We start from the raw sequence: 15902 nt of genomic DNA on the forward strand, positions 1-15902 counted from the left end.
TAAAGTTCGGATCAATTTGAATCAATTTTACAGAATTAATTACTAAGTTACAGCATTAATGTATTACGGTGCTTTAAATTTTAGAATAAAATGAGTGTACTTAAGCATTTAGTCATTTATGCCTATTGTCGCATGAATTTTAAAAACAAAAAGAACCACTAGGCTGAAATAAGGGAGTCTACATTATCACGCTTCTAATATGCTCATAGTTGTAACTGCATTTTGATTAATTATGGCTCTCTGAATATGTTTAACAACGACGGACATTAATTCACTCACTGATTTCGAGTTTTACTTATATTTTTATATCATGGAATTAACCAATGATTGCTTTTAATTATGTAATCGATCGATAATAAAGAACCCTTGTGTATTGTAATATATACTTATATTTTATTGATATTTTGACGGCGCATATAAGTATAAGAAGTATAAGTGTAAATTTTGTTGGTTTATGTTTCAGAAGTTATTGTTTAATTAATATATAAAGACAGGGTTTTCCCAAATAAAATAAGTAGATTTGTTTAGTTGATACATCGCACGAGCGTTAATTTTTTAAAATATGTTAAATATTTGATGTTTTCAATCGAAAAATGCTATCTCTTTATTCGATTAAAGACATCAAATATATTTGCGTATCATATACTTTTTCGTAGTGAAAATGTCTTCCATTATGTTTGTGATACCACAAATCGCGATACTTAGTCTGCTACATGAGCGAATAATATCAAAATTTTGCTCACCAGTCCCTAGCCTATCTTTTGTACTCGCCGATAATAATGGTTGTACATATACTCATATATTTGTGTCTTTGCCCAAAATCGATCAATGAATTCCTTTTTGAATAAAATTGTAAGAAATATGAACTTCATTATTCATTTTAGTTTACAGATAACTAATATGGGATTAGACATGTATAGTTTTTGGTAAGATTATAAATATATAGACCACATCTTGTCTATGAAAATAGAAATACCGTCAACATTATTTGGATTGTTATACTGCTATTTCCACATGTGTGAAAACTTAAGCAAAGGATGGAAGGTCAAATTCTAATAATTTTTTTTTAAATGATACTCTTAAATTAAAAATTATAAATCTATACACTCATGGTCACACTATGCATATGTCGAAAAAAATCAGACATTTGTTTCTGCAGTTTAAGAGAAAAAAATAAGTAACGCATTATTTGCAGTTTTTTTAATTACTGCTTGTAATTATAAGATTTATTTGATTTAAAAACCTTTTTAATGTTTTTCGTTTAACTTCTTATTGTCTAGTAAATGATTTAGATAATTGAAATGGTTCACAGAAAAATTTAATTAATATGACGACCTATTTCGAGATAAAGTTTTAATTAAAAGAGTTATCTGGGGCCAGCCACAGTATTGTTAGTGAGCCGCTATTTCTCTTTGAATCTATTTTATATTCACAATTTTTTAGTGAACGCTGTGCCTAAGTGATAAAAACTTTAATTTATTTTCATGTAATTACCGTGAATGTTTCTCTAACCTTTGATGTCATTGCTTTGTTTGTTAAATATTTAAAAAAAAACAAGTGTTCGATGTAATTCTTTATAATATTACATATTAACAAAATTTATGGGTAAATAAAAAGCACAATGCGATAAAAGTGTTTGATGATTAAATATAATATCCCTCAAGTACGAATTATGCCCGGATAGAAGATAAAATAAATGCCTCTTTTGTTTGTATCTGTGGTAAATTTTCGTAAAAATAGCTTGTTGACATAATTACGTATTGCGGGCGCGTATTGATATTTTATAGCAGATTAAGCACGAAATATTATTTAACAAATTTAGCCTCGAAATAAACAAAAAACACCTCTTCCACTGTTTCCAAGATTTCAATAAAATTTATTTCATACCAAAAATATTTATTAAGAATATTTAGTGTCAATAATTCTTCTTGCACAAAAAACACCACTTCGACTTAGATGTGTAATATTTTGGGTTGCAAACTTATAACTTATTGAATTGGTCCTCAGTTAATTATGAGCTAACAAGCTGTCTTCTAGGACTGAACTTGAAACTCGACTTTGAATTTGATCCATCTTAATGCTAACTCGACAAATAAGGCAAGAACGCATATACAACTTAGTGTAAAATTTCGAGAACAAGTATTTATTACAAAACTAGTTTTCCGTTCCGACTTTGTACCGTAAATTTGATGATAGTTTTATTTAAAGAAAATTAAGTAATGAGATAAAAGCATCAATCAGATATTACAGATTATAATAAATAAATATCAATCCGAGCGTATACCTGTTTTATCTCACACATTTTTTAAATTAAAAATGTATATTATTTATTCTGAGAATGATTAAGTCTATATGGTCAAAAGTTAAACTAAAGTTGTCATTTTTTTTTTGGCAACATGTAATTGTTTGTCTTTAAAATATATGATTACTTGTATGCTTTCACGTATTTTTCTATAGGCCTTTTTAAGATCTTTCTAGAATTATTAAGGTCGTTAAGCGGTAGAGAAACTTCGATATTACGTATTAAATTTGAATACTCTTGATAAAATATAATAATGTTTTCCTAAATTCTAATAAAAATTTAAAAATTCATTCGAGACGAAAACGTAATGTATACTATTTAAAGATGTAAAAGCAAATTTATATGTATTAATATATATAACGAAGTTCTAATGTTCGCCAACTTAACTTATCCTTTGTTTTAATTCCAGGATTTCAATGTTTTTGTCTTAATTGAGATCACTTCAGGCATTCTAGTTGGATTTACTCGATAAACTTTTTCACTAATAATAATCTGTATGATTTCCGGATTTGAGAACATCAGTATGTTTGAAACGAGGGCATGTACACATCAGCTCAGTACTCGGAAACGAATTGTTTATCGGCGATCGACATTTGTGATGTGGCCACTGTTGACTGTTTATACCGACTTTAATCTTTATGCGTTCTTGAAATAGCTGAACAATTTCTACTCGTAACAAACGTGTACTATGTCAGAGAAAGCCTAACTGGGTCATTGGTTTTATTATATATTACGACCTTTTTAATATATTTTTTAGTGTTATATTTTACAGTTCTTTTACAAGGTAAGTTACTATACCATATTAAAATAATCTTATAACAAAGTCTTCGATTAAAACAAATTATAAATATGAAATAATAATCTTAAGTAATCGGAGATATTTATTTGTTCTGAGTTCAGAGTTTAATTAATGATAAGGATTGAAAAAAAGTAAAAATATGTTTATACTGAGTTTAGCTTAATCTGTTAGGTATATTTAATTCTTATATACTGTTCACTGTGGAGTATAGTTATGAATTATAAATAAAAATTCCAGCCCTACTTCCCTTTTGCTTTTTGTCATACGCAAATAAGAGTATAAATAAAATAAAAAAAAAAAGGGATACATAAACTTAGTAATACTGTAAGTACTAAACAGGCTATCTTCGCACATTTAAAAGGCTACCTGCGGTTGTGTAACTAGTTGGTTAAATTACTGTTTCGACCAACAAAACGAAGTTGTCCGCGCACATCTTTAGTGCCGCGGCAACAGTTCAGTGTATCGCTGGCTTTGAAAGACGCACGGTTGAATAGCGGCCCAGCCCTCGCCGCTATTTGCAGAACAATGCAGGCTTGATGTGCGCATGCCAGTGGGAAAGCGCGGGAGGGAAAACGCGCGAACACGCCAGTCTCGGCCCGCGAGCGCGTCTGGCCGCGCGCCGAAGCAAGCCGACCACGCTTGCGCCCTGGCGGACGACGTACGCCGCGCTCGACGCGGCGTCACGTTTTCCGAATCGACCGTAGATAACACGGCCACCGTGACTGAATTTCAGTGTCAAAAGGTTGGTGACCTACTTAGTGCAGTCAAAAAACGACCCAAACTAAATGTGATAAAGCCCGTTTTCCCACCCGAAGCTTTGACATCCGCTAACACTTCCAGTGCTTAATTTTCTTGTTACCCTCAAATGTCAAAGTAATCTGGGAGTAGAAATCGTATAAGCTAAAAATAATTTTGACTATAATGACTATAATTTTATTTATAACAGAAGCTATAAAAACATTTTAAGCACATTCTAGTATGTACCTCAGTCATAAAAAGAAGATAGAAGGCGTTTTAGTTCTTCGTATACGTTTTTTTTCCTATTATTTATTTCTAATATTATATGTGTTCTCTTAGCTTTAAAATATTGCTGTTGCTTGTATTTACATAAATAATTTAAAAAAAGAATTACATTTGGTATAATGGGCCATCTTTTTACGATGACCTCATTTCAGAGGAGGCTTCTGGTGGTCCTTGTTAAATTTGAACGTAGTAGATATTTTAAGCCTTTAATTACGTCATCGATCTACAAGTATTAATATAATTTTAATTAAAAAAAACAGCTAAACATTAATCTCATTAAAGTAACTTCCAACATCATCGAATTATTTATCTAAATTCGCGACCTAAATATTGAGTCTCGAACTGAAATTAGATTGTGTTCACATGAAATTGAGTAACTGAATTACGCCAAGGGATATGTCATATCCGAGAATTGTAATAGCTTCGTTTGAATACGAACTACGAGTCGATGAGATCACCGCGTGTATCGGACGATGAAACTGTCGTTTATTTGTAGATGTCCTTAGATTTTTTTCTGGTAAAGATTCCTTTGTTATAGCTGATCGTTTAGAAACAATTAACGTTATTACTGGAGGGAATTATAAAAGCATTTTAATCACTATTTCGTTTCGCAAGTTTATTTGATTCTAAAATATTTTCAAATTTCTACGTTATAAAAATTGTCTTCAAAGATCTCGTAAAGTATTTATGAATTGGAATCTATACATATCATAAGACTGTATATTATATTTTTTTTAAATTTTCGGCGTGGTTCTTATTTTTTACGTACATAAAATAAATTTAATTCGTGGCCGTACAGTTAGGCGTTACTGGCTCATATAAAAGACTATATCATTGTGCACCCGATAGAAGTCGCGGCTCTTCAGGTCCTTTTAAACGAAATTGTTTCAGAGTCAAAAACGTTCTCAAGATTTTTTTTTCTAAACTAAGTTATCAAGTTATCGTATACTTATGAAATCGTAACTCGCTTCGTCATTATTTGCGTATCAAATAAAACTACAGAAGATGTCAAAATAAGAACTTTTAAATTTCATCATATTAAATCATGTATGGTACAAACGAATGACAATGTGAACACAGGAAGTTATTAAAGTACATACACACATATGCGCTATATTATTATCAATGTTATAGCAGGTGCCAATATGGAATAGTTGGAACACGTGATACCTGTGTAAGATCGGATCGGGACACCGCCCAAACAATGGAGGCATATTTCGCTTGGAACGCGGTTAGGCAGATTCTAGACCGCGAAGTCAGACAAGACCTTTTCCCTGAGAGATTCCCTGCGAGCAATCGTGTCGGTGATGCTCCACAGGGTACCGGCGTGGATGGCCATAGCTTCCTTCTGTAAGACTGTCATAGTCCAGATGGAGACGCGCAGTGGGAATGGGGCAGGGCCGATCCCGCTCGGTAGAGACGACGCTTCGTCGTCTTGGCCCTCCCACAGCCCCAAAGCCCGGGGCATAAAAGAAATGACGTAACCCTGGGGACGTGGACGCGTAAGGTGGGGGCCCCGCTTGTTCTATTTTAAACAGTGGTGGCTGGGATGGCAACGCGATATCGTACTAGCGAGGAGTGTGAGGGGGCGAGATTACCTTCACTCCGCGAGGATAGCTCCGACGAGCTATGAACAGAGCGCAGCACGGGAGGGTTCGCGGATGTGTTTAATCGAAACGATCCTGCAGCCTTTCTAATCTGTGCGGAGGAAGGCCATCGCAGTGGTTTTAGTGGGTAAGAGATCCACATAACCTGGTTCCTTCTACAAGAGCCCTTGAGAATGAGGGGGAGAGAACCTTACAAAAGGTTACAACTGCGTGAAAGATAGTTAAAACACGTGAATTTTAATCGAAAATTCAGATATTAAATCCGAGCAAACTGAATTTTCGTGTTTTAAACTAATTTCTTAATCGGGATTGAAGGAAGAAGAAAACATTGTGAGGAAACCCTTAGGAGAGGAGGCCTTAGTCTTAACCCCGCTCTTCAGTGGTACATTTTCAGAACAGGGCTTTACTTATTATCACTTTTTTTGGTTTGCAGCGCAAACGAAATCGAGGTTATTATACAGTTCCACAATTCACATCCGCAAGTAATTTAAATATTTTGTCAAAGCAACGATTTTAATTTTATAATGTCAAGTTCTTTTAAGTATCATTTTACATTTCTGTTTTAAGCATTAAATGAGCAGTTCATAATTCACAAAATAATGTATTCGTATTATAGTATTCTGGTCTTTCATTTTTTTATTTATTTAGTGCTAGGGTTTTTTGTAGAAGCATTTCTGGGTAAGTGCAACCCACTCATCCCTTATTTTTAGAAGTAGGCTAAATAGTACTTAGTATTATGTTTTCCGGTTGTACTGAGTGAGCCAGAGTAATTACAGGCACAAAGGACATTTTAGTTCCCAACGTTAGTGGCGCATTGGCGATGGCGATGGTAAATATTTCTTTTATATCACTTACCATCAGTTGACCCGTTTGCCAGTCTGCCTACCATTATATTTGCCTGCCAGTATATTAGGTTACTCGTGATTGTAGCAGTTAGCTATTAGCGCACATAAAGATTGGTAGATGAGAAAATTATAAAATGATACTTTTTTTTACACTAGCATTTTTATACTTAGCCGTTCTGAAATTTACTAAAAAAATAACTTCCGTTAAACATTCTAAGAATAATATATTTACCAATGTTTTTATAAGTTTTTTAGTGTGGTTAATAATAAACTAAATAACTACATTATAAAATTTACGTCGTAAAACTTGTTCTTAAAAAGCTTCATTAAAAATTACGTCATTTATTTATTCCAACAAAGCCTTATAAAAAATAAGTTATTATTTGCATTGAAGTTCAAGTCATTATGTTCATGCTAGTAATCACACTGGTTCACCAACCTTCGAAGTCATCCGCAGTTGACTGCGTAGGCGGGTAAGGTGGGTATAAGGATCCATTTATTTGTAAGTAATTAATAAATTTATCTATTATAATCCGTATAAAAGAGCAAATACTAAGTGGACCGTCGGTTCTTTTCAGTATTATGTGAATTGCGTAATGCTATTAGTTATTTTATCAATTTGTAGAATGACAATTAAAAAGCGCTTGTACCAGTCTAGTTTTAGTAAAATTTATATGAAGTTTGCTAATGTATAAAAACGGGCAAAATTACAAGATTAATATGTAAATTGAATTGAAATTATATACGGATATCGCTTTTAGGCATATTTTTTATTTTATTTTATTAATTAGGAAACCAACGTTATATGTTATTTTTTTCATTTTCATTTTCTTATTGCTTATGTAACAATATTTGTACCGATTATAGGTAACCTTATATTCAAATAAAAAATCTTTAACTAAAATAACAAAAACTTATATAACTGAATTTTGACATTAACATGAATCAGTCAAAAGCATTATGATCTAATTATGAATAATGGTGATTGATGAATAAATAATGGTTTCCTCCTCATTTTTTTATTGCAAAAAGTTACTGGTGGTAGAGCTTTGTGCACTGGTGGTAGAGATTTGTGCAAGCTCGTCTGGGTAGGTACCACCCACTCATCAGATATTCTACCGCAAAACAGCAGTACTTGGTATTGGTTGTGTTCCGGTTTGAAGGGTGAGTGAGCCAGTGTAATTACAGGCACAAGGGACATAACATCTTAGTTCCCAAGGTTGGTGGCGCATTGGTGATGTAAGCGATGGTTAACATTTCTTACAATGCCAATGTCTAAGGGCGTTTGGTGACCACTTACCATCTGAATACTTACCATCTAAAGTTATTATCTGATGGCAGTAACCACTACCCAAAGGCATTGGCTCTGTAAGAAATCTAGAAATATTAACCACCCCTGGTAACTGTGGTGTTCGGGGTATCGTTTTGTACAGTTACACTAGCTTAATTACCGAACACGAAATAATACTAAGTATTGCTGTTTAGCGGTAGAACGTTTAATGAGCGGCCGTTACCCTTTTTTTTTTTTCGCTGGAAAAACGCGTTTACGCGTTTCCCCCACTTGAAGTGGGGGTTATGTGGGACTCGCCGGCGCCGAGTATGTGGCGGAATACCCACTAAAAAATCAGCGGTACCCACACCGCCTTTTCGAGGTCACGGGATCGCTTGTGCATACTACCGTGACGCCCCGACGGTTGGCCCGCCTCTGCAGGCCTCTAAATCCTAGGGGGTTCTCAGGGTACAAAGACCCCCTAACCCCGCCAACACTTAGGGCGGGAGGAGAAGATGCGCATAGCGCCGACGCCTTCTCCCCGGTTTTCTTCGGCGAAGCGAGTCAGCGGATGCCCTCTCCTCACGCTCCCCGAGCGGCCGTTACCCTACCAAATAGTTATTTTTTTGGTAATCGAATAGAGACAGGTCAACTGTGCAGCAGATATAGTCCACGAGTGTGTGAAACACTGGTGTTCCCTCTATTCTCTTTACTCTAATGGGATAACGACCAGACTGTACCTGATCAGTGCGGTTTTCAATTTCCTAACTCTAAGCTGCTACTAATGATGTCTTAATAAAATAATTCAGTATTTTTTTATTTGCCTGATCCGGGGTTAGAACCTAGGACTTCGAATTCTGCAGTCTTATTAGCGGTAACCCATTAATGATAAAAATCTATTGTTACTTACATATTATAATAATGTTCGATAATCATCCTAGGCGTAATCAGAATTAGCGAGCGGAAAATTTGAAGCGATAAACGTATTACGATGCTCTAATAAGCAAAGGTGGGCTTTGAGTTGGAGAAAATTATTCGCAGGCATTATCTAAGCGTACTATATTATTACATAAAGCACTTTCGCTTCTAAAGATTTCTATTTTACTATTTATTAGTGAGACACATATTTTAAAATTATATGTACTTGTATAACTTTCAAAAATTAATTGTTTCTATACGTATGAGTAGATTAGCTAGTACTAGTATATAATATATAAGCTAACAACGATGTGGAAATTGAGCACTTCTTGATATACATATATGTATATAAATAGAATGCTATAGATATATATAATATTCTTATACGTTGTTTACCGAACTATCAATAGAATATCATTTAGGCTGAATGAGTGTATTAATTAATTTTTAATCTTTTTGTTTATGTAAATTACGTCAAACATTGTAATAAAAAAAATTGAATAGTTGACTTAAATTGTTTTCATAATATAATATTTTTAAATTATGCTGTTAATTAAAATGGTGCAGAAATTGTTACATTTTAATTCAATAAGGGTGGAATTAAAATATTACAAGCTCGTCCGTGAAATACACGCGTGTAAATTATAATGAAGAAGGTAAGCTTTGACCAAGCAACAGGCTGTTTTGAGAGGCTCAAACAAACTCTATAAGTAGAAGCTATGTTTATGTTTCTGAGAGAAATTACATCGGAAGTTGCTTTTAGCTGCAATCTCGCTGCGCTGAGCAAAGGTTTTTTTTAATTTACATTTTTTGTTTTTTTTTTTAGTAGTCTAGCTGGGGTGGACGTGAAAGCTAAATTTTAACGACGAATTTAGTTTCGTTTCTATTACATATTTGATTTATACTAAATTTTATTTTTAATTATTGCAATTGGATTTCAAGGTTATTTTGATTGATTACTGGAATTTTTGCGTTAAATCTTTTTTTAATAAATGTGACTAGGTACGTGTATTTATTAAACATATTAGACTTAAATTTATCTATGAATTTATTTTTAACGATTCAGGTTTAATGCCTAAAGCATACTTATAATGAAGTGACGTAAAAAATTAGAAGGATAGCCTTAATAAGCTCAGTGGACGGCACGTTATGAACAAGACCAAACATAAAGTTCGCTTACATAATTAATTTATAGACATTTTTGTTTATTTATTATGGAGCAAACAAACGTTATTTTATATCTTCAAACGTTATTTTATAATAAAGAAATTTGTTATTTGTTATTCGATAGAAATGGAGTAATTGAGATAACAACTAATTAAACGGCGAGAAAAGATCGTCTTTCATTTGTTGAAATTGAACGGTTTCGAAATTACATTTAAGATCTTCATAATGAGTGTAATAAAAAATTGTTATGAAACAAAACAAATTATCACGTTCAAAGTGTCAATGAACTGATACTTCTATAGACTTTTAAATTAGTAACGCACATGATGAATTTTCCTCGCTACAGAGTTTGTGAGTAAAACCTCGAAATGACCGCAGAACATTATTACGCCGACACCTTTAATAATTATAACATATATTTAATAGTATATAAAACATTTAAAAGTTACTTGCATAAATATAGCAAATGTAAGTCGGTTTTTAACATTTTCCGAGTTACGAACGTGTTAGTTTTTACAGCTTTATTGTAAACAAATTCATTATTGATACTTGATGCTCAAAAATATATTATTTATTCTATGTTTTTGGCAGAAAAATGTCGTATAGGTTGGCGGACGAGCATATGGACCACTTGATAGTAAGTGGTCACCAACGCCCATAGACATTGGCATTGTAAGAAATGTTAACCATCGCTTACATCACCAATGCGCCACCAACCTTGGGAACTAAGATGTTATGTCCCTTGTGCCTGTAATTACACTGGCTCACTCACACTTCGAACCGGAACACAACAATAACAAGTATTGCTGTTTTGCGGTAGAATATCTGATGAGTGGGTGGTATCTACCCAGACGGGCTTGCACAAAGCCCTACCACCAGTAGAATAAGTGGTAATGTTTACCTCTTTAGGATGAAGTGTAAATTGTTACAATGATGTTTTATCTTTAGACAAGTCCACTCACAAAGACGTTTTATACAATGACGATTCTCTAGCTTGCTTTTGCAAGGTTGTATGAAGAAATGTACATTTTACATTTGTCTCTTTTAAAAAATGGTGCTTTTATACTTTGCTATTTTTTTATCTTTGTCATGGACAGTGAAAAGTAATGTTTTTCCGTTAGCGCCAAGATTGTAAATTTATTTTGAATTTAACAACTGTTTCTAGATAAAACGCCATTGTTTTAACTAGTATCGTTGTTATAAAGGCGTTGAGGCTTTTAAAAAGTAATAATTCATATTAATAAGTCAAATCTGAGTTGTGAGTGGATACATAAGGGTTGAAATATTAATTCAGAGTCAAACCTCAGAACGTTTTTCGTATGAAAAGTAAAAAAAAAACTTTCAAATAATACTACAACGATATTAATTATATAGTAAACGAACGATGTTTGCATGTCGATTCTTTTAAAATAGCTTCTTGGATGTCGATCAAATGTCCTATAATATAATATAAAATAGTTTTGTAAGGAAAAAAATGATTACCATTAGTAAAATTAGACAAAAGTATTTGAAGTATACATATTACCAAGTGAGGCCATAATATGAAATCAAAAACTTTTTACATATCGGAGCTGCGACAACTGGCTAGTTGTAATTTAATCAAATTCAGGTTGTGCCATTTTGTTCCCTTTGTTTTCAGCTAGTTGTGTGTCCAAATAGTATGTTTTAAATAAATAAAGCTCTTTGATGTTAGTGGCGATAGTAAAAAAAATTCTTCGAAGCATTTTTATAGTTTATAACAGATATAATTTAATTTGTTTACTATCATGGACGGGCCATAATGGCCCAATGGTAAGACGTCAATCATAACTGATTATTACGAGTTCAAACCCGAGCAAATACAACTGATTTTTCATGTGCTTCATTTGCACGGTGGTTAATAAAAATATCGTGAGGAATTCGTCTAGCTACTGGGCCTGTCCACACTATGAGATGTTTGTCCATCGTCATTATTTGTTCACCTTTAATTCCATGTGTATATATATATCCTATAAAAATATTAATGTAAAATGAGAAGAGCCAAGTTCAATGTTATGATATATGCCTTGGTTGTTGACTTCAACGACAAAAGATGTGTGATCTAAATGGATGCCAAGTTAAATGGTCAGTTCTGAAATTTATTTATAAAAACGTAATTTTTTTATAACAACTTAAAATATAATTTCTTCTTATAACTTAGGACAATATATTGAAGCCTAATGTCTGACTTGGCAAGAAATAAATTTGTATCAACAATGAACATACTCGTAATAAACCAATATTTTAAAGTCTTGTTACAACGCACGTACAACACTTGTACAAAATTATGTAAGCATAGTTTAATAAACATACATCAATTCAGGATTTACCTGTTGATAGTCAGTCAACAGTCCACGAGGTATTGGACTGTGGGCGTTCAATGTGTTTACGATACGGCGTCTAATGGCTGTTACTTCACCTGACCCAATTTCTTTATGCCGTTCTTTATGTTTTTATTACTTTTAACTTTAGGGCTAAGTCATAAACTAGATGAAAATATATTAACGATACTTTTACTAGCGTGCTACAGGTGTTCTCAAAACGCTTAATTTTCGTTGTAACCTTAGCAAATGTTTTGAAATATTTTTCGTATTGTGTATTTGTGAATAAGAATATGGGCCGGCCTCCCATCTATTTTTATGATTACAATTTGTAACGATTGTTGTTTTAGGCCGTATTGATAAAGTACGTGATAGAAATATTTATTCATTGTAACGTATAATATAAAATGAAATAATTTATGTTGCAATCATTAAAAATGGATATCGTACATATTGTTAAGGAGTAGTAGAGCCACGGCTGCTTTTTTTAATGAGAATAAGGCACCTGTTGATCACTGTCCAGGCAATGTTGACTGGATGGATGGGGAATGAATTTCAAGAAGTCCTTAAGCGCCACTCCCCTTATAGCCTTTTCCAAACACAGGAGGAATTCTTTACTCCTACGTTGGTTAAACAACTTTGACATTGAATTGATGTGATATCATTGGTCAAGATCTTAAGTAATCTATGATATTCATTATGTATTCGATAAAAGATGTCGTTTTGAATGTTAATAAATTTGCGATCGGAATTTGGAAGTATAATTAAAATGAACATAAGTAGTTAAGTAGAATAATAAAGTGTTGTATTGTAAATAAAGATATATTAATCAAGAAGTGTTTGTAGTGCATAATTTATCAGATATATAAGCAAATCGCATGGAATATGTAAATCTAAGGTTTGTTTATCTTTACTCCTTTAACGATTGGAATGGCGTATATTTTTTTTATATAAATAGGCAGAGATACGAGCAAATGGGCCACCCGATGATGAGTTGTCATTGTCACCCATAGACATTGGTATTGTAAGAAATATTAAACATCGCCAACGCACCACCAACCTTGGGAACTTGTTATGGGAAGATGTTATATCCCTTGTGCCTGTAGTTACACTGTCTCACTCAACCTTCAAAGTGGAACACAACAATACGAAGTATTGCTATTTGCGGTAAAATACCTAATGAGTGGGTGGTACCTACCCAGACGAGCTTAAAAAAGCCCTAGAAAAAATACCAAGAAAAGTATATATATATATACATTCACTATGTTCATTCTTAAATATCTTTTGACGCCTTGACCTTAAATGGGCCTGGGATCCGAAAGTCTACAATGTCAATCGAAACAACAATAAAAACGCATTTAAATTATCTGTGCCATATATATTAACCTAGAATTCGTAATGCCGTAGGAAAGTTAACTTGACCACAAGGCAGTTTGTTTCTTTTAATAGAGAGTAAGTACATTTTAATGCTTCATTGACCCTTATTTGTTTTTAATTGCAAAATGTAACGTAAGATACTTGTATAAAGTTTCTAAGAAGTTAAAAATATATACTGCTTAAATTCAATTGTTAATAGAGTATCTCGGTGAGAGTTACTCATTGTATATCACTCAATACGCTGCTAAAACGTTAACAATAATTTTGTAATACATTATATGCATTATAACATTTACAATGCCATCAGTCTTTGTTTGTATGTTATTGTGTATGTGTGCATGAGTGTCAAATGTCAATAACCTTAATTTTAAGATAGCTGTATTTGATTTGGTTTTACATTTCGTATAGTTTTATGATATATTTATTTAATAGAACACTATAAGACTTTTTTGTTCAGTTCGTTTGCAATTCTTATTTAACTAAATGAATTCAGTGTTTGCTATCCCTACCTAAAGGAGAGACCTTGATAAACTTAATTAAAAGCTGAAAATTAGTAAATTGATTTCCGATTAATTTTATGAATGTTGTTAAATCCTTCTTTATAATCTTCATTATTCGAAATCCGTATCTTCATATGGTTTTATTGCGCTTACATTCTTATTTTTAAAAACAATGTTTTTATAGGTCAGGTAAAATATAAAATGACATTGTTTTAATAATAGCGAATGGAATAGAGTATTCCTGTGCTTGTTTGGTTCCAAAACCATTTCGTCCAGGGTAATAAAGCAAAACATCATGAGGAAAAATGTTTCTAATAAAATTCTTGTCAATATATGTCCACTTACCCACATTTCAACAGCAGAATATTGTCCCAATATACTTTAAGCCTTCTTTTTGAAGATTTCTTTAATATAAATACTAGCTCTCACCCACATCTACGCCCGTGTGTGGAGGGTTGGAATTTGGGTTTAGTTAAATGTCACCTATGTCCATCTTTGGGGTTTAAGCATGTTGCGTCTCAAATTTTATCAAAATCGGCTCAGTGGTTTGGGCGGAAAGCGTAACAAACAACATTTACTTTCGCATATAATAATTTGCAAATTAAATTTTGCAATAGTATTTGTATAAATAGTAAATTAATTAATCATGATGTCTACGTATATTACTTTACTTTTACATACCTAGTGTTCACGACTATATTACTAAAGCAGTCATCTTAGCACACAAATATTTGACAGTAGACAAGATACATAGAAATACAAACCACGTCTTACACCGTCAAAACGCCCCTCGTCAATTTCTCCCTTATACCTCTACTTACATTTGGTGTCTCACTATTCAAACCGGAATACGATAATGCAAAGTATTGTTGTTTGGCATTTTAATAATCACAAACACATCAGAGAGTGGGTGCTACCCATCAATACGCACGCCCTTATACCAGTAATGATAAGCTTCGCCCATGACGTGTTCAAGCATAATGATGCCCAAGTACAATCTATTATAACATTTAGTGTCTTGTTGGTTTAGTGGCATCTCACAAAAATGTGTAAGCTTACAAGAGGAGTTAAGACAAATAAAAACTTTGATACTGAATTGACGCAATATCATTGGACGAAATCTATCTATGATTTTCATAATGGATTCGCGAAAAAAAACGTCTCGATTGTCGGTGAAGTTGTTATCGAAAGTAAAATTAAAGTGGATAGAACTAGTTAAGTTGAATTGTGTTCTTTTATAAATAAAGATATATTATAGATTAAGCAGAGTTATTAGCATCGCATGAAATATGTAAATTCGAAATTTGGACATCTCTACTTCTTCCTCGACTGGAATAGGCTATAGACTCTAAAATGCTGAGCTCAAACGCTAGGTTGAGCAACTAAGAAATGATTGGGGTTTTCGGATCAGAAATTATGAGTAATAGCCGGTATTTTGAAAGTTCGTAGAGTTAACACTTCCTTGGAAAATACATGAAAACGTTGTTCATGCTCCTGACTCTCTTCGCTCGTGTCGGGTTGCCATCCCATCGGATTGTGAGAGTAATAGAAATACGTACTGAATATCGTCTATTCATTGAGAATAGCCGCCTTGAACAAAATCAAAAGAATATCATTATAACATCTGTTTTAATTCCTCTAAGATTAATTTTAGCCCTATAAGCTGTCACAGACGCAAACATATGCCTTATTCTCAATTAACTTCTTTGAGCGGTATCGCTATGTATCAAGTTTCACTCGCCTTGACTCCTATTC

General features: G+C 33.1%; 2 protein-coding genes across 8 annotated transcripts in view; one reads left to right on the top strand and one right to left on the bottom strand.

The window, feature by feature from the left end:
- The window catches only part of LOC126781823 (sorting nexin-25), a 368238-nt gene that overhangs the window by 113028 nt on the left and 239308 nt on the right, over positions 1-15902 (bottom strand). The window lies entirely within an intron of this gene.
- LOC126781826 (proton channel OtopLc) overlaps positions 1-15902 on the top strand; it is a 51232-nt gene that overhangs the window by 15040 nt on the left and 20290 nt on the right. Inside the window, exon 1 of one of the 7 annotated variants that reach the window (XM_050506902.1) lies at positions 3596-3843. The exons of 2 other annotated variants lie outside the window; for them this stretch is intronic. In XM_050506902.1, the coding sequence (XP_050362859.1) occupies positions 3646-3843 (198 nt within the window). In that variant the 5' untranslated portion in view covers positions 3596-3645. Of the gene's footprint in view, positions 1-3595; positions 3844-15902 lie in introns of those variants that run through there. 4 more of the 7 variants (XM_050506897.1, XM_050506896.1, XM_050506898.1 and 1 more) reach the window with 4 other exon arrangements.

Source organism: Nymphalis io, chromosome 4 (genome assembly GCF_905147045.1).
Source record: "Nymphalis io chromosome 4, ilAglIoxx1.1, whole genome shotgun sequence".
Lineage (NCBI taxonomy): Eukaryota > Metazoa > Arthropoda > Insecta > Lepidoptera > Nymphalidae > Nymphalis > Nymphalis io.